This window comes from Pteropus medius, unplaced genomic scaffold, assembly GCF_902729225.1.
Source record: "Pteropus medius unplaced genomic scaffold, Ma_sr-lr_union100, whole genome shotgun sequence".
Classification (NCBI taxonomy): Eukaryota; Metazoa; Chordata; class Mammalia; order Chiroptera; family Pteropodidae; genus Pteropus; species Pteropus medius.
Genome location: NW_024340696.1, coordinates 11,691,186 through 11,718,437, shown reverse-complemented (window position 1 = coordinate 11,718,437; position 27,252 = coordinate 11,691,186). Strand labels below are relative to the sequence as shown.

At 44.0% G+C, this 27,252-nt stretch overlaps 1 protein-coding gene and 1 non-coding gene across 6 annotated transcripts in view; both read left to right on the top strand.

Annotated features, from left to right (window-relative positions):
• The first annotated feature begins 1,847 nt into the window (after positions 1 to 1,847).
• SLC1A2 (solute carrier family 1 member 2) overlaps positions 1,848 to 27,252 on the top strand; it is a 139,440-nt gene continuing 114,035 nt past the window's right edge. For 2 of the 5 annotated variants that reach the window (XM_039867033.1, XM_039867052.1), the window contains exon 1: positions 1,853 to 2,239. In XM_039867033.1, coding sequence (XP_039722967.1) covers positions 2,223 to 2,239 — 17 coding nt within the window. In that variant the 5' untranslated portion in view covers positions 1,853 to 2,222. Of the gene's footprint in view, positions 2,240 to 17,166; positions 17,327 to 27,252 lie in introns of all 5 variants that reach the window. The other 3 variants (XM_039867043.1, XM_039867048.1, XM_039867044.1) reach the window with 3 other exon arrangements.
• TRNAM-CAU (transfer RNA methionine (anticodon CAU)) lies at positions 20,399 to 20,471 on the top strand. Its single transcript has one exon. It is a non-coding gene; the product is annotated as a tRNA-Met (tRNA).

Genomic DNA, 27,252 nt, shown 5'->3' with positions numbered 1-27,252 from the left:
GATTCAGATTTGGGGTAGGGAGGTGAAGGAAGGAGGTGAGCAGACAATTATTGGTTTTTTTACGCTTCTATTTATTTCTTTTCTCTTTGTCTTGTTATTTCTCTCATCATGAGTATTCATCATTGGATATTGTGCTCAAGAAACTATCCTCCAAGGACCATAGATTTAAATGAACATTTTTTTTGAGGGTGCCAAACTCTAGTTTAAGAGCTTTGCATATCTTATATTTCATTTTGTTCTCTAGCACTGCGAGGTTGAGGCTGAAATTCCCATTTTGCAGATGGGAGGAAGAGAGGTTGAGGAATTTGCCCCAGATTACTCCACTGGAAGACGGTGAAGAACTCAAGCTTTCGATACCAGCGTCTGGCATTTAACCACTGAGCGGTATCGCTGGGACTTCGGCTCCCATGGCACCGTCCCCGGGATGAGCTCCACTGAGTTTCCACGTGGCCAGGCGCATTCCAAGTCTTCTGGCCAGGGTCAGAACAGCCCCGGGACCGAAGAGCGCCTTCCCCCAGGAAAGATGACTGGCGTTTAGCGGACACCACGGGTTCTGAGACCCTGCTGGAGGAGCCTGGCAGATTCTAAGCGACAGGCTTGCACCACAGTCTCTCTCAAGAGAGAGCCTGTAATTCTCACCGCGGCACTGCATAGGGCGTTACTTCTGATCCCCTTTTCTAGACAGGAAAAGTGAAGCTTTCCTTCCTCAGTGGTCACAAAGTCCAGCGGGTAGTGGAGCTGTAGGTGTCCTCTGTGTCCAAAAGATAATAAAATCTGCACAGATCTTGTCATTATTATGCAAAACTGGAGGAGATGCTTGGACTTTCCCCTTGCTGAAGACCATCTGTCTCCGCGCACAGCCTCCGGGGCTTCTTCAGAAGCCGACCGTGAGCGAAGCCGAATGGGTGGAGACAGGTCCCCTGCCACTAGCCTGGGCCATCTCTCCGCGCCTTGCCAGCCAGTGCCCCCGAGGCCGACCTCCTTCGGCTTAAAAAAACGACGGTCTTCCAATACCCCGCCCGCCGCCCCCAGGGAACTGCATTAATATTAATCCTGCTGAATAATTGAAGGCCAGAGATTTATTCGGGCCGCCGCGGAGGAGGGCGCGCAGCTGGGCTCCATTTTGGCCACGCCGCCTTCGTGTTTCGTTCGCTTGAGTTCTTCGGGGCCCTGTACCTGGGACGTGGGAGACTAGGGTGGGTGTGCCACCTGCGAGGGTGAGCTTGGGGGGTGTGTGCGCCGCTGTGCCAAGGAGTGTGGCGCAGCGCCCAGGGCTGCTCGAAGGAGGCGGGGACCGAGTGGCATCCCAGGTCTCCGCGCCATAGGCTGCGCGTCGCCCCGCGCGGGGTGACCCGGGGCCACTTCGGCTTGAGGGGAAACAATAGCGACTCTTAAGATCCTGAGCTCCTGCCTCGGGCTGCCCAGGCCTTCCCAGGGACCAGCGGGGCCTCTTTTCTTATTTGGCTAATTTATGGCGAGAGGCTGGGGGAGGGGATGGCAGAGGAGGGACCGCGTATCGAGATGGGGCGGGGGTGAGGGGGCGGAAGTTAAAGGAATCTCCAGAGGCGGCAGCGTGGGTGTTGTCAGCTCGCGACGAAAATAGAGAGGGATCGCCGGCAAATCCCCAGCTCCAGCGGGGCTAAACCTTGCAATCCTTCCCCGGCCCGCGCCCAGCCAGGGCGCAGCGGCCTCCACCTCCTCCCCCGGCGGGCGCACACCGGCACACGCGCGCACGCTCGCACACACTCCCTCGCACACTCACTGCACACACACTCTTCGTCCTCCCCCGCCACCACCCTCCGCACCCGCGCTCCTCCAGACGCTGCGCCTGTAAGCCCGGCAGCACACACAGGTGGCAGCCGCGGTGGCCGCGGCGCACCTTTCCCGCGCACCCTCCCGCAGTCCGGGGGGCGGTGCTCTCTCCGGGGAGCCACCTTCCGAGCCCCCAGAACGCCCCGCCAAGTGCCAGCTAGGCGGGCCTAAGAGAGCGCGGGACGCGCACAGAGGAGAGCGGAGACGCGGATTAGCGCCCGCAGGAGCCTCCAGCGCGCGTAGAGGCGCTAAAGGGCTTACCCAAGTGGGGGGGGGGCGGTGGAAGGCGGGGAGAGGCTCCCCCTTAAATACCGCACTCGGCTTCTCTCGCGCGCTCACCCCGGCCTCCGCTCACTCCCTCGCCCGCCGCTGCAGGATTGTGCCGAAGAGGAGGGGGCGTTCCCCAGGCCATGGCATCCACGGAAGGGTGAGGGGGCTTTTCTCTGGACCCGCAGGAAAGCGGGGGGCGCGCTCGGGTGGTGGCGCCCTATCCGGGACGGGGACAGAGAGACGTCGGCTCCGGATTTCGGAGACGGTGGCGGAGCTATGGCTGGGGGTGGGATGGTGGCGAGGGGATGGATTTTCTTTCGCGAAGCTTGCATTTTTAACCCTTTGAAGATGTGAGAGATGGAGGATTGTTTTATTTTATTAAAAGGGTACGATGGGGGTGTGAAAAAGTGTGGCGAAAAAAAATTCTCTTGAGATTACTTTTGAGATTTAAAAACGATAAGAGATTGGGCACTGTGTGAGCGGCAGACATTGCCCGGGAAGCGGCGCTTGGAGCGGCGCGCAGGCTGGAAGGTGGGGACCCGCCTGGATGAATGAGCGGGTACCAGGGCGGGGCGGGGCGAGGACTGGCGCGCGCGGCCTTGAATGTCAGATTTGCAGGTCGCTACTGAATAGATGCCCGGCCTGCACTGATTGCTCCTTGTCCCTGGATGGCGGAATCTCCCTGGCCAGCTCCAAGGAAGAGTGGAAGAGATTTGGGTGCTTCCCGGGAAGAGGCGGGAAAATAAGTGATTTTGGGCAGGCACAGGACTCCCCAGACTCTAGCGGGATAGCGTCGGCTTCCCCATTCAGCCTGCGGCTGTGGAGTCGCCTCCTGCCTCCAGAGGCTGCAGTTGGATGGAGACTGTTCTCAGCGATAAGTAAGGACAGCTTACTTATCTGTAGCAAAAGGGAGACAGGGCTACAAGGGGCAAAAGGATCCCTCGAATAGTCAGACTTTAAAGGAAGGGTCTGGAACAAAATCCCTGGACCGGTATCTCCCAGAAAACTTTTCCTGCTCGGTGGAACCTGAGTAGAAATAAAAAGACTGGTTGGGGAGCTCAGTTCGTTGGTTAAGTCACAAAATTGCACTAGCCACTTGATCCCATCACTGGACCCATGTTGTATGGAAAGCAAATATCAGCAGAGTCCCTGCGCACAGGTGGAGTTCTTGGTGCTGGCGCTTTCCATAGTTTCTCTTTAATACTTTTACCAACTCCTCAGCTTGTTTGGGGGGCATGGGTCTCTTTAAGTAGGAGTGAAGAACTGGTTTCCAAGACCGATCTCTAGACCCCAACCTCCAACAAAGGGGAAATATTTCTAAAACTGTCTGTGTTTAAGAGGAGAACTCATCCCTTTTCTGTCCCTTGGAGTCCTTCCAAAGGGGTCTGGCATCTTGAGGTAGCATATTTCTTCTCTCTTTTCATCCTAACAGTTCAGCAGTTTGGACCTTTTTGATTATTGTTTCTCCAAAAAGATGCTCCAGAAAGACACCGTTTACAGGGAGGGTGGGATATTGTGCTAAAACAGATCTCTGGAATTAAATATTAAGAGCCCACATGGCTCAAACTCAGTGCCTTCCCCTGTTTAATTAAAGTTTTTCATATTAGAAAAGATATTAAGGCATTTCTGGCTGCCTTCAGAGCCCTTCTAGATTTACTCTGCTCGTAAAGGCTAGGTTGGGACACATCTGTGAAAGGAAGGGATGATGATAGCCTTTCAAATCCTGCATCCTGCTCACTCCATATTTTGATGGCCAGATAGTGAAAGGAGAGGTTAAGACAACAGAAATCCCTAGATCGTGTTTATCTCACCTTCGTCCTAAATGAGAGCTGCCAAATGATTTGACATTAAGTATAGAGCAGAAGTGATTTTCGATATTTTTAAAAGACACACATTCAGTTAATGCCATATTTGTGCGCTGTGGGGAATTACGAAGAAATTGGTCAAGGGAACTTGTATATAGGAGATGAAAGAGTTGAGAAAATTTGAAAGGCTGGAAAGCAAATATGGAAAGACCTAGGACCCATTATCGTTTCAGAGCAGTAACTGATGAGCAAGTGACATTCTCAGAAAACCTGGTCTTTCCTTTCTTCCATCTCTTCTTCCAGCTACATTTACTGAGTATTTGATGGGTAGATCTCGCATGCCAGGGGCTACAAAGAAAGACATTAAGGGTCTGGGAGCTGGCTTTTAGAAAGCTGGCTCCAGTTGAGGACTTTAATTAGTAAATTGTTCATATGGTTTGGTGAGGATCTCTTTCCTCTTCTGGTGTCTTTGGTTAATGTGTGTCATCAAAGGAAATTCACTAAGAATCCTCAGGCTGGTCTCCTTTGTTAGCCATTGCCTTCTAATGATGTTGAAATTGTTTCCTGGAAACATACATTGCTAAGAAGGAAGCAAAAACAGCAGTACGGGTTATTATATGTTTTTGATGTATGTATTTTCAGTTCAACTCTCTTTGATCCAGAGTGTTTGGGGGATGGGATAGTATGGTAAACTGAACATTTTGGTTACCAATTATTTGGCGATATAGTTACAGTCAGCACCCTATGTCGATTACCAATTTTTAAAGAATTATTAGAGGCAATAGTAATATCTTATATTTGTTTAGCACTCCACTTTCAAAGCTCATGTGTGTACAACATCACATTTGATTCTTTCAGTAACTGAAGTAGATGGTCCAGTGAAAATGGGCTTTAAGAATAAAGGATATGGAATGTAATATCTTTTCAGGAAGATTCCAGGACTTGGCAAAACTTTGGGATAATCGCCTGGAAATATCAGTTATCGCTGAAGGGTATACTAGGCATGTCTGGTGCAGGAGATTACCGGCTTTCTCTCAAACCTTTGGCACACTCACCCTGCAAATTGCTTTTTGGAATATTCTTAATATCAGCCTGTGCACTTAGTCTTTGCAAAGCATACTCAAACACAGTCTGGTTATTTGAGGTTTCTGATTTTTTTGGAACTGAGATTATTAGCATCCAGTTTCTATAAAAGTCAAAAGTGGACTCTGGTAGTTCCCAGGCCCTGAGAAGTATTTTCTTGCAAAGCAAGGTCTAATTTGATAGTTGAACATTCTTTTTTTTTTCTGAATCCCCTGACATGGCTAGAATTATGGTTTTAGGTCCCTGACCCAGATTGGAAAAAGATTATAAGTAGTTGGTGGCAGACTAGCCAGTGTCTATTATTGACCGAGTTATAGTGGCATGCCTCGATGCTGCAGAGGCAGGCATTTTAGAAATACGTCCTTGGGGGTGGGAGGGGGCTAGGGCACCGTGTATGTCAGGAACCCAAGGTGATCTGTCTTCTGATATGCTCCCAGGAGCAAGGGGTCAGGGCGAAAGCCAAGCACGGGGGCTTGGGTTTCAGTCTGACTTAGAAAGCAAGTGAAACAGAAAACTGCTGACAAGAGAAAAACCCTGGCAAGGGAGACCTCTGGATTTATTATTTCAAGCAAACAAAAGCAAAACATAACGATTGCCTTCTCTCTCCTCCCCGGGAATGAGGTGAGGTCATTTGGAGTAAGAGCCGGTGGGGTCGGCTTATGGTGGAGGGAGTGGAGGGCATGGGGTTTGGGGTCCAGAGGGGTTCGCATATTGCATGCCTCAGGCTTGGCTGCAGTTTTCATTTCTCGTTTTCTCATTTTCAAGAATATAAAAATCAGCCTCCTTGGGTAAAATAGCTATCATGGAATTGTGAGAAGGCCATTTCATGTTGGCTAAGACACCCTCTTGTGAGGGATTGAAAGCTTAATTCTCAAGAAATAATTCCTAAATCCAAATGAAGCTTGCGAAATGGAAAAGCCAGGATATTAAAAACCAAAAGACAGGTCTGTGCATCAGTCTCAATGGCCACTTCTTATCCTCTTTTATGCAGCACTGGACGGTGACATCTCCTTTGGTCAGATTGAAGGGAATTGTCAGACAAGGAAAAGTCCTTAAGAGACGGTGCTTCGGCAGCAGGGAGAAGCAATATTAATAGTGAAGTGTTAGATTTCTGGGTCAGTATGCCATAAATCCTACAGATCCAGGGTTGCAAAGCCTTTTCACAGTTTGAAGCACAACACAGGTTTGTTGATTCCGGTGGAAATCTCCCCTCCCCACCTTCCTCCATGGCCGTGTCACACAATGCCCCGTGTCTGGTTTCCCCCCTTTTAAAGGCATACTAAATTGTTTTCCATAGTGATTTTAATCCCCATGGGACTGGCATGCCTCTCAGAATAAACTGAATCTACTCCATTTCAATTGCCTGCTAGAGGTATTTTAATCAAATTAAGACACCGATATTTTAAACTCTTCTAAGCAATGGGAGGCAGAAGAGTCATTCTCAAGAAAACGTTTTAGTTTTGTTTGCATTTTAAGAACTTGTCCTCGAAATTTGAAAAATCTCACAAATGCCATACACCGTCTTGCTTGCCGTCTTCTCTTCTGTGCTCTTAACAGCTCGTTGGGGGCAAGCAGGATGTTTCATAGCAAGGGTTTTAGAATCCAGATTAAGGCAAATCTCTTTATTTACGATCGATCCTGTGCTTGCTGTCTCCTCCCTCTGCCCGCCCCTCACCCCTCAACACACGAAGCACCGAGTCCTTGGAATGAATTAATTAAAGGAGTATTTAAAAATATCTCACTGTTCTATCTCCACGTGCTCCATCATTGATTGGAGGCAGATGGGCAGCATATTTGTCAGTAGGATAGAAAAGGACTAGCATCTCATTATAAATCTGCTTGGCTTCAAACAATGGCAGAGAAGACAATGGGCCAGCTGTATTAAAGAAGGAAGAAAAGCGTAGATCGCTAAACTTTTAAAAAGAATAACTAATTTTTGTAGTCCTTTGGAATCTTTTTAATTTTTATTTTTCAATGGTGTTGATATTTATTTACTTATCTTTCATTCACGTATTTATCAAATTTCTCACTTCGATGAGCAGATATGACGGCTGTCTGCTGAACTGCCGTCTGGTGTTTTCGGCAATCTTGGCAGCTGCTTTGGATTATAGGCTCATTGAGCAAGGACGGTCCTTTAAAAATGAAATGAAGGGAATGAACTCTATTTTGGTGGCTGGACTTCGTCTGTGTCAATCCCGGCTCCTTATAGGATAGATGATGGTACATGTTAAAGACCTTGAATGAAGTCCCTGGGGACCAGGAGGGAGCCAGTTTACCCCTACACCCCCTGTATATATTAGAGGCTTCATTTAAATTGCCGAGAGTACTTTCTTCTGTTACATTTGGTCAGGAGGGCCATCTGTCACTTGCTGTTCGTAATCTGGCACAGGACTTTCTGTCACGTGCTCCTGCCATCCCAGCTTCTCAGCCACTGTGCTGTCAGGAACACAGAGCTGGTGGCAAAGTTGGCAGTGGGTCTGCGGCTTGTTTGCCTCCCCAGCTTCGCCCTTCCCACAGCACTACACATGTGACATTGGATGCCTGGGTGCCAGATGTGGCCCCTGGGCATATATTTTTTGGCTCACACAGGACTTTGAAAATGTTTGAATCATTTATTTATACTTAAAAAAATATTCCACCTGAAAAACAATCCCGATTCTGGCTTCTCTCAAAAATTGGCAGATCTGATGACAAAGGACTTGCCCTTTTGTCTTGGTACTATTTATTGAGTTGTTACAGCCCAGCATTGTTTTAAACACTTAACACGTATTAGTTTATTTTAATCTCCACAACAATGATGCACAGAGTCTATTATTCTCCCAGAGTCTATTATTTTACGAGCATGGAAACTGAGACACAGAAACTAAGTAACTTGCCTAAGATTTCACAGGTAACGAGTGGCAAAGCCAGACCTTACACCCAGGCAGCCTGGCTCTAGGACCTGTGACCCTAACCGCTAGGGCACACTGCTTAGTTCTGCAGGTCCAGGGTCGGCTGGAGCTGCAGAGTGGCTGCCTCCTGCGACAGGGCATGTGCCTTCCAGGTTGGGCATAGTCTTCTCTGAGACCACTCTCTCATGTAACCTGCTTGATGCCCTCCTTCTCTGTGGCAGCTATGGAGAAAATGAGCTGGGGTTCCATCCTTTCAGGGTATGCCACAACCTAATAGTTGTGGATTCGAGGAATTCTTCAAAATCCCATTTCTGTGTCATGAAAGGTAATTCCAGCTACTTCTTCTTTTTAACCACTTACCTCCTTGTTATTTCCTTTAACTTTGCTCTGGGTGGTTCTTAATGAAAGAGTTCTCTTTAACTGGTTGTCAGGACGCCAACAGTATTGTCTTATCCAGAGGGGCTGCTTTGAAACGGCACAGGGCACGACCACATGGGTCCTATCTTTTGGAATATTGAGCCTCAGCATGCACTTCTTAGTGACGAATGTAGCTGAACATTTAGCGGGGCCATGGAATTTATCCTTCCTTATGTGATTTTCAAGTGCGGCCGTTTAGGATTGTGATTTACCCATTTTTCTAGAACAGCTACTAACCCTGCCTTTTTAGGAGTGGGGCTGCTGTTGGTGGTGGTGGGTTTTGTTTGTTTGTTTGTTGCAGTGCATGCAAACAGTTATGACTAGGGATGCCTTTTAAATTGAGGAAGGAATCTTTTAGATGCCATTTCTGTATGCGTATTTTGAAGAGTGGCACAGTTTGCTGATCACCTATAGGTGGCAGTATATGTCAGCGCTTTATCCAGACCGGTGGTTGAACTCCCTTTGGAGACCCCTGGGTCCTTAGGGAATTCCAATTCCCACAGCATTCCATTCTCTTCTGATTAAAAAAAAATGTCTCTACCAAATATATCATTTGGTATTCATGAGACGATCGTCATGTATCAACAGCGTTCAGAGATATCGCCATAAACAAATAAAAATAGGACCATTTATTTGAAGTTATGCCAGGTCTGTGTGACTATACATATATGATTTCATTAAATCCTTGGACAATTCCTAGGAAATATTATGCTCAGATGCAGACACTGAAGCTTCGAGAAATTTTGATTTTATGCTGTTATTGGGTGCCTTGCGTTTTTTTGTCATCTCATTCTACCGTTTCATATTATCCACATTTTGCTCTTCACATTTCCTTCATATTTCACAAGCTCTCCCTTCGTTTGTTTGTTTTCGCTCCAGTGGGTGTCTCCCATCCTTCTGATCAAAGGAAGCGAGATAGCCAACTTTCCCTGAAGAGATGATAAAGAATTTAAGAGGTTAGCAATGATCACAGAAAGAAGTTAATCTAGCTTTAAATGGAAATGTGACATTTAAAAGAAAATGCCACCGAAACAAGTGGTAGTAAGTTTAGGCAACTGAGAAGGATGATCCAACCCCAGCTTGTAGACACTAAACCAGAGACTTTCAAATAGGAGCAGTTGCAGTGCAGGAAGGGAGATAAGGTAAAAGAAAATAGATAAGACAAGAAAAGTACTCTTCTCCATCAAATATCAGGCAGAGCCAACTGCTGCAGACCAGATTGTATCTTTGTTTTTATCTCAGCCTTTACTAAAAGGTCAGTTTGTGATCTGATAACCAGCTTTGTTAGGAGAGTATATGGAAGTCAACATGAACAAAGCACAATTAGATAAACTCATCTAGGGGTGAAATGGATGGATATCAGCTGACAACACTCATCTCAGACACTAAAGGGACTGATGGGTCCCCAGGGGATCGGTTCAGTTATTTTTTTATATTTAGATGCAGCATATGGTCTAGAAAGTGTCAAAAATAAATATGGGACCAATTTCTAAAAATAGAGTAGGAAGTAATGGAATTTAGACTGAATCTATTCTCATATTTTTCTGGAATTCAAGGTCGTCCATCAGCAGACATTAGTAAAATCATCACAGAAGAGAAGCACTGATGGGGATCATTGGTTTTTTGATCATGATTAATTGCTACCATTTCCAATGATGGAGGAATCATTTGTCTGAGAATATACAAATTTGGATTCTTTTCATGACATAGATACACTGGGTTTGAGGCATTGTTGCTGGCTGGTCCTAGGAGATATTCTGCAATGGAGACTTGTGTGCATGAGGTTATTGAGGGGAGCTCTAAGCATCACTCCCTGAGGAAGAGTGAAGGAAGCCAGGGTGGGCAGAGGAGGAAGTTGAAACAGTCACAACAAAGGGCTTGGGCCATCTCATAGGAAGCCGTGGTACAAGAATGGCCCTTTGGAATGGTCCAGAATTGAGGAAAGAGGTCTGGCCTTTCTCCGACTGCATCAATCAGCCACTGGATCCAGGCTGTGCTCCGGCAGTGGGCATGGCCCTGGATGAATACAGGGCAAGGCTTTGGAAAGAGATATAGTTGGTAAGTGTTTTCACTTATCAATATTCCCGGCAGCTGGGGGAGTGAATGCCTCAGTCCTGAAGGTCAGGGGCATAGGTATCTGGGCGGCATGTCATAGCATCCATTATTGACTCCAAATTCAAATGTTTGAGAGATAATAAAATAATGGGTATGGATGCTTTCAAATGGAATAGTCAGGCCTCTACAAAGCTATCATCTGTAATAAAATACTATACCTTAAAATGAATGCGTGGTAGGGGAAATACGAGAGGGGGTAGTGGATTCTGGTGGGCAAGGATGGGGAGATTTAGCAGCCATCACCTTCTTCAATTTTAACTGTGACCCACACAGCCCCCAAAGACTGATAACAGAAGCCCTTCTCTTTACTACAGACCTTCCCAAGGCATCTGGTCCAGCTGGAGGATGGTTATCTGAAATTGCTGCCTTAGAAAGGGAAATCAACTTGAATTCATGGAAAGGGCCCCAAAGAGCAACAGATAAATATATTGGGAAGCAGAGTATAGCTATTGTTGATTTTCTCTGTGTTGACAGCAGCTGTTTCTACATTTCGATCAGCGTTATTTCCCATGGAGTTCTTACCTTGGAAAAAAGGTGGGCAGTGAACTGGATAACCCTTTTCTGGAATATCCATTGTGTTGTTCTATTGATTCAAGAAGTCAAGTATTCTCTTGATCTCTGGCCAAAGGTGCTTGTATGTTGACATTTCACTGCTCTATTCCCTTGGTAAATATTGAGATATGTTCAGAGAAGACAGAACACTTTTGTACATAACCCAAGGCCTTGTAGACTATATCTCTGTGGGTATTTTCCCGTATTTTCTCATAGTAATTGACTTTCCTTCTGAGACCAGGACATCGATTATCAATGTGTTTGTGTTTTTTTATTAGCACAACAGCTTAATTCAAATGTCTCAATTGTAGAGTAACAGAAGGTAAAGCAAGCCAACACTAAAACTTGCCTTTTCTTCCTTTTCTTACCTGTTTTTTAAGTTAAAAATTTGTTATTTACCATGGCAGATATTATGAATGGTTTCAGTATTTGGGTAAAGACAATACTGACTGTATTCAATCTACATTTAGAATATGCATTTTGCACATAGAACATAACTTTCAGCCAAATGAAGGGATATGAAGGATTCACTATTCACTGTCAAATAAATTATTTTTAACTTTTTATTTTTTTTGGATCCGTGTTTATTTTCTTGTAACAAAAAAACATAACATTATTAAAAAACTAAAAACAAACAACAACAACAACAAAACTAAGCTAAATATTACAGAATGGCATAAAATAAAAAAAAAAGACTGCCTTCCCACCCCAATTCCATTCTCTAGAAATACTAATTTTTTGGTTTATCCTTTGAGACATTTTTCTATGCCCATGTAAACATCCAATTCTTAATATACAAATTATATCATTCTATACAGATAATTTTACAACTTGCTTTTCACTTAATACCTCTGGGTATATAATCATGTGTTATATATATCTGATAGTAGTTCACTGTGTGGTTCTATAATAATTGATTTAACCAGTCCCTGATTGGTAGATATTTAGGTTATGTCCAAGTCTTTGTCACTGTAACAATGTTGGGTGGAATGTGAATTGTGGGGCTGGTGGATGAGACCAGTTATGATTTAGATGACAACAATGATTCAGATGGGGGATAATAGCCCGAATTAGCGCATATATATGTATTACCAGATGCCAAGGCTATTTAGAAGGACTCAGTGACCAAATGTATGTAATGGTAAGCACGAGGGAGGCATAAAGCTCTCTCTTGGTTTCTGGCTTGAGTAAATGGAGGTGGGAGAGAGTGCAGAAAAGGAATTCAGGAAAGAGATGGCAATTTTGAAAGAGCAGGCAATGTATTTGGTTCCATGTACTGGGTTATAAATTTTTGCTGAGATACCAGGTAGAGATGCTCACTGAGCAGTTAAATATGGGAAAGGGTGGGGCCTTTATGGAGTAGTATTTATGATCATAGAAATAAATGAGGTAACCCAGACAGATCATGAAGCTAGAAAAAAAATGGGGCCGAGGGAAGAAACCTTGGGAAGTCTAGGATCTATAGGTGGGAGAGGGAAGCGATGCAGGTGCACAGGATGCTGAGAAGTAAGGTGGGGAATCAGGCGAGAGTGGGTGTCTTGGAGTGAGTGACAGTGCCATATGCTGTAGAGAAGTTAAATAATGTAAGTGCTGAAAAGCGGTTATTGGATTAATTAATTTCAAGGCCATCACTGGCCTGTGCCAGGACAGGGTGAGCAAAATGGTGGCTACTGTCCCCATGCTGGTATGGGTTGAGAATGGGTGAAGAGAAAATTAATGTAAATTTTTTTTTTTCAAAGGCGGCAATCAAGGAGAGGATGGAAATACAAAAGTAGATACAGGGAGACCAGGATTAAGTTTTGGCTTATTTGTTTTAGTTTTAGGGTAGGTGTGATGTAAGCATGTCCGTATGCTAAGGGAAAGGTTTGACTTGTGATGATGAGGTCTTAAGTACCGTTTGTGGGAGGAGCTGATGAAAGACAGAATTAGAACCATTGCTGGCTTTGGAGGTCCAGCAGGGCAGGGCAGGGCGGCTTTGTGAGTACTTGGCCAAAGCTCCCTACGGCCTTCCCGTTTGATCCCACAGTATAGGGGATGACAACTCAGAACAGTGAGGGAGGAAAAGGTCACCTGCCTAGACTGCCAGATTTGTGCAGTCCACCATGGCGATCTGTACAGTGACAGATAGGGCCACCCACTCCTTACTTCTATAGCTTTGTTAGTCAACCAGCTAGAGTTGGATAGATTTTAGCAGTGGTCACTATTGTTTTGACCTGGGGTAGAGGCGGGGATCCACCTCCCACAAGCTTTTCTAAGTCCCCTAGCTGGAACTCTTCTCTTTCTCTTCTTAATCCTTCATTTGCACTCTTGTGTAGCTTGTGAAACATCCTTGGAGTCATTTTCGATCCCTATTCTTTTGGCCCTCATTCTCTTTGGGCATTTACGTACCACATGTATACTGATAACTCTCAAATGTATATTTCTATCTCAGACCTTTTCTCCGAGCTCCAAATTCATATATCCTACCACCTAATTACCATCTCCATTTGTATAGTGTATAGACATCTCAAAATCACCATGGGTACAATGAAACTCACCCTTACTTTCTCACAAGATTCTCACATCTCAGTAAATGTACCATCCATCTAGACATTCAAAGCCAGAAATATAGGTATTCCCCGTTTGTTTTTTTTCCCTTCCATCAGCCCCAATCTACAAGTTTTCTCAGTTCTATTTCCAAAACATCCCTTGAGTCTGGCCTTTTCTCTCCATTGGCATGGCCATCGCATCAGCCCAGATAACGCTCATCACTCTACTGGAAGCCACACAGCCTCCTGACTTTCAGTTTGTCAAATACCCCATGGTCTTGCCCACTTTAGGACCCATTCCCTTTGTATGAACCACTTTTTACCCTCCACCTACTGCTATTCTTCAGACAGCTGGTACCCTCTCATCTTATAGCATCCTTTAGTTCTCAGCTTAAACTCTGTTTCCCAGGGAGGTCTTCTCTTACCACTCCATCAAAGACAAGTCTCCTTTTCATAGTCTTACCTCATTCCTCTTGTTTTCTCCCTTCACGGCATCCATTACAATTTTTAAGTATTTTATTTATTTATCCTTTTGTTGGTATCTACCTTTCTCAGGAAGATAAGCACTCTGAGGGCTGGTTCATCATTGCAACCCCCCAGACTCTAAAACTTTGCACTCAATAAGTATTTCTCTCTCTCTTTTTTTATATCACATTTTGTTTATTTATTCATCTGTTGATGGCTATTTGGGTCGTTTCCACTTTTTGACTATTGTGAACAATTGTACATATATATTTTTTAAAGTTTTGTAGTATGTTTTGGGGGGTAACATTGGTTAATACAATTATATAATTTTCAGGTGTACATTATCATTTGACATCTGTATATTCTATTGTGTGTTTATCACCCAAAGTCCAGTTTCCTTCAGCTACCATTTATTTGATCCCCTTTACCCACTTCACCCTCTCCCTACTCCTCTATATTTGGGCCCCTTTAACCATCTACTTACTCCCTCCTCCCCTACCCCCTACCCTCTGTTAACCACAAATCCATGTCCATGAATCTCTGTTTGTCCCATTCATTTGTTGCTTTAGGTTTATATCCTTCATATAAATGATATCATGTGATTTTCAACTTTTTCTATCTGGCTTATTTCACTTAGCATGATTATCTCAAGTTCCATCCATGTTGTCGCAGATGGCAGTATTTCATTTCTTATGGCTGCGTAATATTCCATTGTATATATGTACCAAGTTTTTTTATCCAACCATCTACTGTAGGACACTTCGGTTGCTTCCATGTCCTGGCCACTATGAATAATGCTGCTATCTTTTCAGATATGAGTTGTCAAGTCTTAGGGGTAAATACCCAGTGGAGGGATTGCTGGATCATATGGTAGATCAATTCTTAGTTTTTTTAAAAGCCTCCATACTGTTTTCCATAGTGGCTGTACCAATTTGCAGTCCCATCAGCAGTATATGAAGGTTCCTTTTTCTCCACTCAATAAGTATTTCTTGATTGAACACTCCTTCACCTCAGTGTGGGGACATAGAGAAACCTTTCAGAAGAGGCGACATTTGAGCTGGGCCTCCTCCAGGGAGTTTGTCCTCTTACAGGACTTCATTTTAACAGAGTGTGCTAAGAGTTTTCTTGTCTGTCTGCTAAAGATCCTGGTATTTCTGAGGATCAGGATGACATTAATTTTTTTGAGTCCCAATGATAACTTATTATTGTTATCACAATGCATGTTAGTGTAATTTAATTGTCTGCTTTGGGAAAGAGACATGCAAGGGTGTAGAGAGGGCAGAAGGGGATGGTTTTAAGGGGGCAACAGGGCCAAAATTGAGAAATTATGTTCTTTTGCTTGTTAGGACACATCCTCTTTTTAAGATTCTGGTGCTCAGTCGAACTTCCCTGCCCACCAGTCAGTAACCAACATTTTGACTGCTAAGGGTTGATAGGGTTCAAGTAGGTTACAGGAATAATTCGTTGGGCAGCAGTTCATCTTGTGGAGCCAAAAATGTATTTGTCACAGTCAATCATGTTCCCTTGCTGCTGTCTGGGAAAGATTACAAACTCTTAGAGCTGCTGTTATTTTAAAATGCATGTTAATTTAATCAGATGAGACTTTTTGAGCCTATCTCCTCCACCCCCACCCCCGATCTTTCTCAGGACTTCCTGCCTCCTCTTAGAATGATGTCTTCCTATTCCTTTTCCTTGTTCCTTGTGAAGGAAAGCGAGGAGAAGCTAGCATGAATTTGATATTCAGATTCAAAGAAGGATTTCTCAAGTCAAAGATGATATTTAAATTGCATCCGTGAATAAAATCCAAGGCTCAACAGTTCAACTGCTTGTAAAACTGATTTATAAAAAGAAAAGTGCTCAGAAGCTGACAACGTTGTTGTTAAATTGATGCTTTTTAACTCTTGAAGAGATTCTGAATGTATTTAATCATTCCCAATAGAGTTCTCTTCTCCGAGTTCCTATTGTGATCAGATAAAAAGCCATGCCATGAGAAAGAATGAAATCTTACCATTTGCAACACGATAGACCTAGAGGGTATTATGCTAAGTGAAATAAGACAGACAGAGAAAGACAAATACCATATGATTTCACTTATATGTGGAATCTAAAAAAAAAACAAAATAAACGAACAAACAAAACAGAAACAAACTCATAGATACAGAGAACACACTGATGGTTGCCAGAGGGGAGGGGAGTTTGGGGAGATGGGTGAAAAAGTGAAGAGGTTAAGAAGTAGAAATTGGTAGTTACGGAATAGTTGTGGGGATATAAAGTATAGCGTAGGGAATATAGTCAATATAATATTTTAATAATTATACATGGTGCCATGTGGTTGCAAGACTTCTGGGGGGTGTCAATTTGTAAGCTATATAAATGTCTAACCACTGTGCTGTACCCCTAAAACTAATATAATATTGAACGTCAACTGTAATTGAAAAAAAAAAAAAGAGCCATGGGTCTAGAAATAAGTCTCATAGTTGGTATGTGTGTTTTCTGGTAACTTAAAGAAAGATATTCTGTATTTCTATAGTTCTTGAAGTAGAATTCTTTTCTGGAGTTTCCTGGTGGCAGGACATGTCGAAGGGTATTTGTTGTGTCTTGGTGAGACAGGAGAATAAAAGCTCTGCCCAGCGTCTTCTTTCTTGACTCTCAGTGAGAACTCTGTGATTGGATGAAGGGCCAGTTTATGGAATCCCCTTCCTGAGCTGTATGGGAAGGTCTTCAGCTGAAACCACCCTCATCATCTTTACAGCAAACGCTAGATTCCTCCTAAATTCAGAGTTGGGGCATTCAAACTGCTGTTTTCGAGGTGGAAGTAGAATTCAAGTAGAGATGCTGTGCTTTCCAGTTTCCTCTGATACAGAAGTCATTGTTAGTTGGGAGAACCAAGCATCCACGGATCGTGTCTTTATGTGCTTTCTCTCTCCCTCGGAAGATTCTCAGTGGATTTCCAGGAAGGTAGACTCCAGTTCTCCACACACAGTCCACACATAATTTGTTCAGCAATCAGGAAGACCAAACCAGTTTGTCCAGAAGGGGACACTGTGGAGCCTCACGGCGGCAGCTGCAGGTCAATGGTGGTTTTCCTGTTGCTTCAAAGCAGGAGCCAGAGGGTGAATTGCCTCTTTCCCAAGCCAGCAAGAGCTGTTGCCTCGATTTTTAAGAAGGGAAGCCCTATCGTACTGATTATTTACATTCCAAGTGACCTAGAGTTGTTAAATCAACCAGGGAACCAGAGCCCTCTGGGACAACTGGGCCGACGTAGAGAGTGAGGTGACAGCATTCGCCACTTCCCACAGTGGTCCTGGCTCTCTGTCCTCATCCCCCTGGCTTCTTCTTGAGCATCATCAGCGAGGTTTGAACAAGATTTGCTGGTTCCACAGCTCAGGTATGTCCGACCTGTTTTTGTCTGGGTTATTGATAGGCTTTTTAAGGTGAAGGGGAAACCAAAGGGAAGAAGAGAGACCTTTACAGAGGAAGAAAAAGACGCTTGAGTGATCAAAAAGTACATTTGAAAGGGTTGGAAAGGCCCCAGAATAGACAACAGAAGAATGGAAGCATAAAAACAGATATTCCTCTTTTCAAAATGACTAACCAGCCACCCCAGAAATCTAGCTTGTGTTCCAACCCAATTGGAGGCAGGCAATAAAAAACACAGGCAATGCTGTGTTTTTGTTACAGGCACACTCCCCTTAGAGGTGGCCATAGAGGAATCGGGATTTACCCATGTGTCCATATGTTTGTCTAAATAGGACTTTCCTCCTCACCTTGGAGCTGAGCTGCTGAGGCCAGCCAGTGAGATGAAGCCGGTTCCATGTTTTTAAGGAGCGGGAAAATCACAATTCCATACTAGCGTCTAGTCAGGGGGCATTTTATATTATTAACCTTTGAGTTTCTCATGTCATATAATCACAGGGTATTTGTTGAATAAATAAATGAAAGCAGTCAAAAGGCTCACTGGATGAGCTCTTGGCCACACAATCTCTGAGTCCTTCTTCAAGAGAATCTTAGATTATTTGAGTATCAGTACAGGGACACAGAGGAGCAGGGCCAGCTTCAGGGCCCTGTCCTTGGTTTAACGCTCTGCAGTCACCATCTCAAAGTTTTTAATAACAAGGGGACTTGTGTTTTCATTTTGCACTGGACTCCACAAGTTATGTGGCCAGTCCTTCAGGGAAGCCACACGTATGTGGGCCTGTAGGAAACACTAGTAATGATGACAGCGACCATGATAAAGATGAGAACCTTGAGAGGATCTGATCTCTTGCAGTGCACTAGAATATTCCAATAATGAGATACTTTGCATAAAACAGCTTCTGGGAGCCAGTGTTACATTGCAGTTAAAAAAATGTGTTTTATATTCAGAAAGACCCAAGCAAAATTTCCTGTTCCACCACTTAACGAGCAGTATAACTTCAGGAAGTTAGTTAGCCTCTCTGAGACTCAGTTTATTTATCTATTAAATACGGACAATATCACCCACCTCATAGGGTTTTGGAGAAGATTAGGGCAGGACTGTGAAGCACTCAGCCTAGTGCCTGGGACATGGAGAACACCCTGTACTGGTGACTGTCATTCTTCTTGGAACAGCATGACTCTATTACTTTTAGCCTGCTGAACTTAGGCTGAGTTATCCACCAGTTTCCTGACTTTGCAAATTAAATTGCTAACACTTGGTGCATACCCACAGGTATGTTTGCTAATGCTTTCTCATAGCTACAGGTGATAAGATTAGAAATTAGGTCCTGGACTTCTTTGATCTTATGAGCTGTGTATTTGCAAAGGTTTGTTAGAAGATTTTTCTCTTATGTGCTTTTAATCCTGGAACTATTTTTACTCACTACACTTCTACACTTCTTACTCAAGATGCATGGTGTTTTTTTTCACTATGTTCGTAATTCTTGGATACCAGCGGGGGGCCCTACAATTCAATTTAATTCTAACACTACCTGAAATTAGAGTCAGATCCCATGAGTTAAGGGCTCAGTGCCATGGGACTGCCCCCACTTCAGATGCCAGTTGCAAGTCCAGGTTGTACTCTGACTGACAGGCTATAAATTTAGCAGGTTCTCACGACCCCCTCCTCAGTTTTCATAATTTGCTAGAGCAATTCACAGAACTCAGGAAAACATTTTGCTTTACAACTCAGGAACAGGCAGATGGAAGAGATGCGTAGGGAAAAATATGGGGGAAGGGACATGGCGCCCTCTCTGTGCACATCTCCCTCCCAGCACCTTGACGTGTTCACCAACCCAGGAGCTCTCGAAGCCGTCGTTTAGGGACGCAATTGATTAGATCACTGGCCATTGATTATGAATTTTTTTAAAAATTTTATTAGGTTTATTGAGGTGACATTAGTTGACAAAATCACATAGGTTTCAAATGTGCAATTCTATAACACACCATCTGTACATTGCATTGTGTGCTCACCACCCAAAGTCAAATCTCTTTCTGTCACCATATATTTGATGCCCTTTACCCTTATCTACCTCCCTCCTTTCTGTCTAGTAACCATTATGCTGCTGTCTGTGTCTAAGAGCTTTGTTTGTTTTCTTGTTTGTTGCTTTCAGTTTTATATCCTGCATATGAGTGAAATCATATGGTTCTCGACTTTTTTCATCTGATTTATTTCATTTAGCATGATGTTCTCAAGATCGATCCATGTGTAGCAAATGGCAGTATTTCAATTTTTCTTATGGCTGAGTAATATTCTATTGTATCTATGTGCCACATCTTCTTTATCCAATCATCTATCAAAAGATCCTTCGGCTGTTTTGATGTCTTGGCCACCATGAATAATGTATGCCATTGGTTAACTCTATCCCCAGCTTCTCAGAGGCTAGGGATGGGATAGAAAATTCCAACTCTCTAATCATGCCTTGGTCTTCTGGATGACAGCCCCCATCTTGAAGCTATCAAGAGGTCTTTCCTTCAGCCAGCAGTCATCTCATTAACCTGCAAAAGATGCTCATAACTCTGGAGAGTCCTATGGTTTTGGGAACTGTGTATCTTTCAGGAACTAGGGACAAAGACCAAAGATTTTTGTTATATCACCTCCGTGTAATATCAGAGTCTCTCCAAGCAAGAAGAGTCCTGCTTGAAGAGACTCATTGATTTCTTCTGAAACTGTATAAAGATAAGACAGATTGTTTCAGGAAGTGTTGGGCTGAGAGACAGGGGGCAGGAGGGGGATTCAGACCTAGGTCAGATGGGCACCTTGGAAGAAGGGGGTAGACTAGATGACATGTTTCTTCAAACACTGGGGATCTGTGATTTCCTCTCTGAAGTTACCCCATCAACTCCAACAATGGGTGGTTCAAGATTTCCAACACCTAAACCACCTTAAAGCATCTCAGTGAGTGTTTGATTAATAACCCCATTGTAGATGGCCCCAAATATGTGACTGATTGTGCATTTTTACCAGGTGAGCTAGTATGTGGGAGAAGAGCTGTTCACACCTGCCTCCTTAGCGCAGTAGGCAGCGCGTCAGTCTCATAATCTGAAGGTCCTGAGTTCGAACCTCAGAGGAGGCAGTTCTGTTTTCGCTCAGGTTTCTCCTTAAAAGGAACTTATATGTGCTGTAGAAAAGAATGCTGTAACTTCCAAATGTAACACAATAATATACAGCTGGGCATGAAAAAATTTATATTTTAAGAGAATTCAAAGAGTTAAAAAGATTATGTATTTTTTTAATGTTATTTTGGTTAAATTTTCATGAGACTCATATTTCAGGAATTTTATTTATGATTTGTGACAGGAGTAAGCCATATTAAGGCACCATTCTATAAGATGGAGAGTTTATTTTATAACAAATCTATTCATTATACATGAAATCCATACTGTTTAGACACAAACAAGATAAAAAAAATAACACCTATTCTCTCACTGAGAGATAAATATCTTTAACATCGATATATGTCGTTTCAGACTTATGCATATATACATAGCAGTACATTTTTAATAAAAATGGAAGCATAGCCTATATATAGATTGTCCTATAAACCAATTTTTTCCTGTGATATAACATAAAAATTATATATTTTTGACTTGACAACATATTACGAACATCTCTAAATAAGTAAATTTATCACCTTGTTTAATGGCTATGGTTTTATTTTGTGGATGTATCATGACTTCTAAGACCAATGGTTTTATTTTGTGGATATATCATGACTTTTAAAACCAATCTCCTATCGTTAGATATTTAGCTCGTTTCTAAGTTTTCACTATTATAAACATCCTTGTAGATATACATCTAAGCAAACCTGTCTCACTACTTCCTTAGAGTAAATTGCTAGAAATGAAATCACTGGGTCAAATGGTGCATATTATTTATCATTTTGACACATATTTCCTAATTGTGCAGCCTCGGGTGGGGCGGGGAGTGGGGGAGGAGCAGGAGATTCAAAGAAATGAAAGCATTTGTCTTTCTCAAGTCTACCTCGCTGTAGTGTCTATTAATTGTAGTTGTAACGTAGAGTGGCTCTGGGGTGAACATTAATTCCTGGCCAAAACCTGAGCCAGGTTTAGACTTAGAAGTGTCTTTCTCCTGCACTTGGTTAAAAAAATCTTTTTTCCTCTGAGTTGGCTCTTCATGTTTTACACATCCTCTTTACATCCCACATCAGTCCTTGTTGACGTGGTCACGTCCTTTAGTTTTGCGGCTTTTATACAAGTTGTAGAACATTCTCAAGATTTCTTTATCGTTAATCGTGCAGAGTTTACACTGAGTTTCTAAGGGGCAAGCTCTTCTTTATGGGGTGCTTTTCTGTAAAAAGGTGGCTCCCGACTTTACTCAGGGCTGGCTTCTTCTTTTTTGCTGTCTTTTCGCTGTGGATGGAAAGCCCTGAACATCCCCTCTATTTTGAGTAGGACTAGATAGACAAGCCACACACAACTGGAAAAGGCATCCTTCTATAGCGCAGGCATCCTTCTGCAAGGATTGTGTCTCACATTCCAAACCTTCTTGTCTCAAGGCCCAGACCCACTCCCTATCTCAGCCCCTCCCTACCTCCAGTTGCGGTCAGTCTGGTTGGATTTTACCTAAATTCTAGGAAGATGACTTCTACATAACAATCAAACAGGGAGGATCATCCAGTTTGGCTTCATTATTTGGGTAGGTAAAGCTCCAGGTGCTGGGACCAGGTAATTAAAAGTGCTTGCTTTAGTTTCCCATGTGTCTAAGGGGATGTGTGTAGGGGCTGAGTGTCTGTTAAAGGTCAAGTCTTCACTTCCTTCAGGATGAAGGGGAACTATATGGGGAGGACAGCGATTCAGGGAGCAGAAGGAAGAGGAACAGGAGTAATAAGGACACGCTAAAGGTCAACGTGGATGGGATGGCTTTTTCCAGGCTGGTAGGAACAGATTGCAGCTGAGTTTTTTTTTTTTTTTTTTATTTTGTAGCTTTTGCAGGCGGATGCAAATCAACTCTCCGAAATAAAGTCTCTCCTTGAACTGGGTAGTGACTCAGCCATGGGCAGGCTCTGCGGGGCTAATGTGGTGTCCTTCCTCGCCATTCAGGAGGCTCTGAATGGGCTCTCTCTAAAATGCAAGCCATTCTCACGTGTTTCCCAGCCCCATGGAGCTGAGCAGTAGGCTAAGCCTTCTGTGCTTAGGGTAAGACTGCCTTTATTTAGCTCTCTTAAGATTAGATAACTCACATCACCCCTCTGAGACACACAGGCAGTGGCATTGCTTTTTATGACCTGACAAGTCGTGGACCCCAAATCTCTGTTTGAGCAGGCTTTACTAAACATGACGTGGAGATGCTTTAGGTTTAATATCCTTTGGGATGGACTACTCGCCATGGACAGAGCTTCAAGTTTGTGCTGTATTTCCTCTGCCAAACTCAGACCATGTTTTTGTTCCGTCTCCTTCAAAACTGGGAGTTGTCAGTGCATGTGAAAGTTGGAAATGAATGTGGGATAGAATAGGCTTCTGTGTCATGTTAAGGATAATAAGGTGTTTCTGCTTGTTGTCACTATGGACTTAGAATGTTCCAGAATGTTTGGTCCAGCCAAAACAGGTTGAGAGACCAGGTTTTAGTCCTTGCTCTGCCATTGGCTGCTAGACCATATATCTATCTGTTATATCTCACAATATGCTTCATGATTTTTAAAGACTGGGAGAAAGAAGAAAATAAGGTTCCCCACCTAAAGTCGAAGACCGTGGTTCAGGCATATTCTGAGCTTTGCTTCTGCCCAGTACGTGAGCTTTAGAAGACATGTCGCCTGCTTCACCTGTGTGCTTCACTTCACCTTGGCCCTCTATTCCCAAATGCTGGCTCTTCTGGGGTCCATGCAAGATGTTCCTCCCTCCAGCAGTCTTGGTGGAGCTGCTAGGTGGCAAAGCAGAACTTCCCTTAGCTTCCTTGTCCCTTAATTCCTCAGAGCCTCCCCAGGGGTTGTGTGAGGTCTTTACTGAAGACATGGGAAGAACTCGAGGGCATAATGATTTTAAAAAGAAGTAAGCATAAGTATCCCTATTCTCAGGGCTCCAGAGGAAAAAAATTCTAAGCTTTCGACAGGAGGTTTCCTGAGAGATGAACTCATTTCTCTGCTGGCCCAGGTAAAGAGCCCCTCCGTCAGTTCCCCGCAAACGCCATTGCCTTCTGAAGCCCCCACTGCTGCCCACGGGGAGCTGGGCGTTGTCCTTGGGTCCCATGGCCTTCTCTGCTCTGGGACAGCTGCTAATTGCTCACCGTGAGGTGTTCCTGAAGTCAGAGCTAAACACTATAAACGGCACAGCCAGAGCATCAGTGGGTAGGACGCTCTCTGGCCCCGTGAGAGCGAACCTCCTCCTGGCTCCCGGGGACTCTTTGAGTAACTATAGGCCACAGCCCATACTTACCACGGGGTAGTGCGCCCTCCTTACCTACCTACAAAGGACAGAAGTGTCTTTCTAAAGGCGATATGCTCTGCAGCTATATCCTCCATCTGCCACAGAAAGCAAATTTAGCTTTATTATGCACTGTTCTTTCTTCATCTCCCTGCTTCTGTGTTAAGCCTCCCAGTGGCTTAAGGGAGCAACAGAAGTGGGACTTAGTATTGTGTCTAGGTCCCAGGGCCACATAGCCATGGCCATTCCCACTAACTAGAACAGAATCGACAGGTTTGAATTTTCCTGGCCTTCCATCCTATTCTTGGCTGGTGGGACAGTGACCTTGCAGTGAAAAGAAGAATTAAAGAGAAAATGGAGTGAACTCTCCAAGGAAAAGAAGGGATCGGCCCATCTGGCCTGTTCTGGCTTTTTCTGCTGAGTCACACAGTTATTATCTACAGGCCGAAAAGTTCATACTCCTTTGACTGAAGCTAAGGAATGTTTATTTTTAATCAGGAGAGTTAAGTTAGCTATTTGCACTTTGATATGTTTGGAAAGTGGCCTTTCATTCCAGCAGGCTCAGGCTGCCAAGTCTGCATGCCCACCGTCCAAGGGTACGGACGCCGTGGAGGTGCCCAGCGCTGTGGCAGGTCTCGCAGGTGCCTAAGTAGCAGATGGAGGCTTTGGAGAGCCAACGGCTATGTCGCTGATCCCTCCATGCCTGGCTGAGGGCGCCTTCAGGGACAGAGCAAGGATCTCAGGCCTTTAGTGCAGACACTGTAAGCAAACCAGGACACCACTGCTGCCCGTCGCTGGAGGGTTGCTGGGAAGAGCCCATCCTGGGGGCTTTATAGAAGACGGAGGAGTTTACCTTCGGAAACAAGTTAGAGCCTGGTGTTAAGGTTAGGGTTGGCTCAGGGGCTGGGGCAGGAGTTGGTGAGAGAAAGGAAGTAAGCTTGTAAATGAGGGAGGAAGGGCTCCATTGAACAAAGAAGTCTTCTTTTAGAGGGGACCGGAGAATGCCCAGTCATGGTTACAAAAGAGTCTCAAGGGCCGTGGGACCTCTTTAGCCATTCCCATGAGAAGAAAGCCATGGGGAAGAAGAGGAAATGTGTGAAAGAAACTCACATGATAACGAAGGGGAGTCTCTAGTTTCTTCCATCTTTTAAAACTAAAACGTTTTAGGCAAATGAACCTTTATAATGTCTTCTTAATATCCACATACCATTTTAAGAGGCGTGTTTTATTCATTTTATGATCATTTTTATTTGGTTATTTTGGGTGCTGGGGTCACTCATGAATCTCTAAAGGGAACGCTCAAAGCTCAGAGGGAAAGCGGTTGGTGACTTTTTTCAGATTTGTGAAACATCCCTCACATTTTATCTGATTGCCTCTTTCTGGTTACTACATTCGGTTATTAAAGGCTTAGCAGTGAACACCAATTTTGAAATTATTTTTGCTATCTCTGCTCAGGACAGTAAGGCAGCAGGAAGAACAGAGGCATAGGCTGTGGCTACTACGCCTGCAGCCTTTCTGACATTGAAGTGACCAGGGAAGGGACTCCTGTATTAGCTGTGGGGTAGAGGCCAGATCAGGGGCTGGGCTGGCCTCTGTCTTCAATGTGGCAGCTTTAGAAATCAGGGGATCTTCTGGAATATCACCCAGGCCTTAGCTCAAATAGCAGTAAAATATGGTGCCATCTATTTATTTAATAGATACTTATGGAGTGGCTGGCCCTTTGCTAGGTGTTAAGGATGGCCCTCTGTGAGTCAGATACAGCCATCTCGGGGAGCCTGGAAGTCAGGTGCCTGGAGAGAATGCATCTTGGTCTTCTACTACTTGCTATCCTCACGTCCTGGCCAGAACTTTAGTACTGGACACCTGGCACCCAGGAGCTGGATGTGCTTGAATCTTGGACCAGATACTTTCTGGATGAGTGATCTGGCTTCTGGGAGCTTCAGGTTCCTCCTCTATCTCTACTATAATATAGAGATAATAGCATCTACCTTGAAGGGCTATCGTGAAGGTTATCTGTCATTTGACCATGTTGGAAAAAATAGGTGCTCAAAAAAAAAAAAAAGATTTTTTAAAAAACATATTACCGCATAAGCACAGTTGTGCTTATATCCCTTTGGAACACCTGCAACTGAACCTTCAAGATGTAAAATCTTCAAAGTATAGTAATGCCACATTTATGCACCCTTAACCCTGCAAGCACACGTGTGCGCCTCGCTGCTGCTGAATCATCCAGAAAGAGAGACCATGAAGATACCAAGCCTGGATGGAGGCTCTGCGGGACTCAGGGCATCCCCTCCACGTGGCTTTCCCAAGCCTGCCACTGGGAAAAGAGGCAGAGAACTCTGGAAGCCTGTATTTAGGCAGCCTAAAAATTGGGAGCTCAAGCTCTCTCATATGTCTGGCCTGGCAAGCATAAGTAGGAATAACAAACTCAAAAAGCATAAGTACTTTTTGGCTCTAGAAAGTCTCGATATAGTGTGTATGGGATTGCCCAGGAGGATCCATGCGCCAAAGCGGCAGAAGCCCACCGCTGGTGATTTCCAACGCCCTGGACGCAGGGGGGCGCTGCAGCCCCACTTATCCTCAAAGATGGTGGGAGGCCTCCCTAGGCTTCCTGAAGGAGCCCTGAAAGATAGCAGATTTCCTTGAGGTTTGCTTGATTTCACATTCTCCGTGCTTTCTTCCTATGTGGAAATCGGGGGAAGTCCTGCAGTGCCCCTGAAAAACAAAACAGAAAATGTGCATAGCTTCTTCAACCAGGAAACTTAAAACATTTGCAAGTGATACATTTTCACTTGTAACATACGTTTAAAAGTACATACAGGCAAAAAGAATTCCGCACACCCCTTGAGAATAGTGTTCAACACACACACAGTTATAAGTGATTTTATTTATTTACCAAAATAGGGTATCTCTCTGCAAACTATTTTGTTATTTGCTTTATACTTGATGATAGCCCCAGTAAATTTTTCAGTCTTTCCCATTTATTTTTTTTCAAGGTGATTTTGTTTGGCTATTTGGGATTATCAAATCTGAGGTTTGAAGCCCTAAGTTAAGGTATTAGGGTTGAAAATGAAAAACAAAGCATCTTAATGAGAAATTGTAATTTAAGTGAGGAGAGGCTTAAAATGATTACATTTTGGTCACTAAAAGAGCATTTACAACCCGTAAATTCCCTGAGGAGAGGCCTTCTTTCCCAAACCTTCCTCATTTCCTTCTGATTGTCAGTTAGATGGGTTAGTTGGTTCTCCCAGCTGCAAAGTGGAATTTTGTGCTATAGGTAGGAAGGGGTTGTTTTGAGCAGGGGCAGGTGCATACAAAGCAGAAATGATAGCACAGGTTTTGTCATCAGACTGGCACAGGTTCAAATCCTAGCTCTGGTACCTGCTGTCCAGCTGGGTAACCTGGAATCAATTACTGAATTGCTTAGAGCCTTATTTGTAAAATTCGGTAATAAAACACCTCTTTCAGGATTGT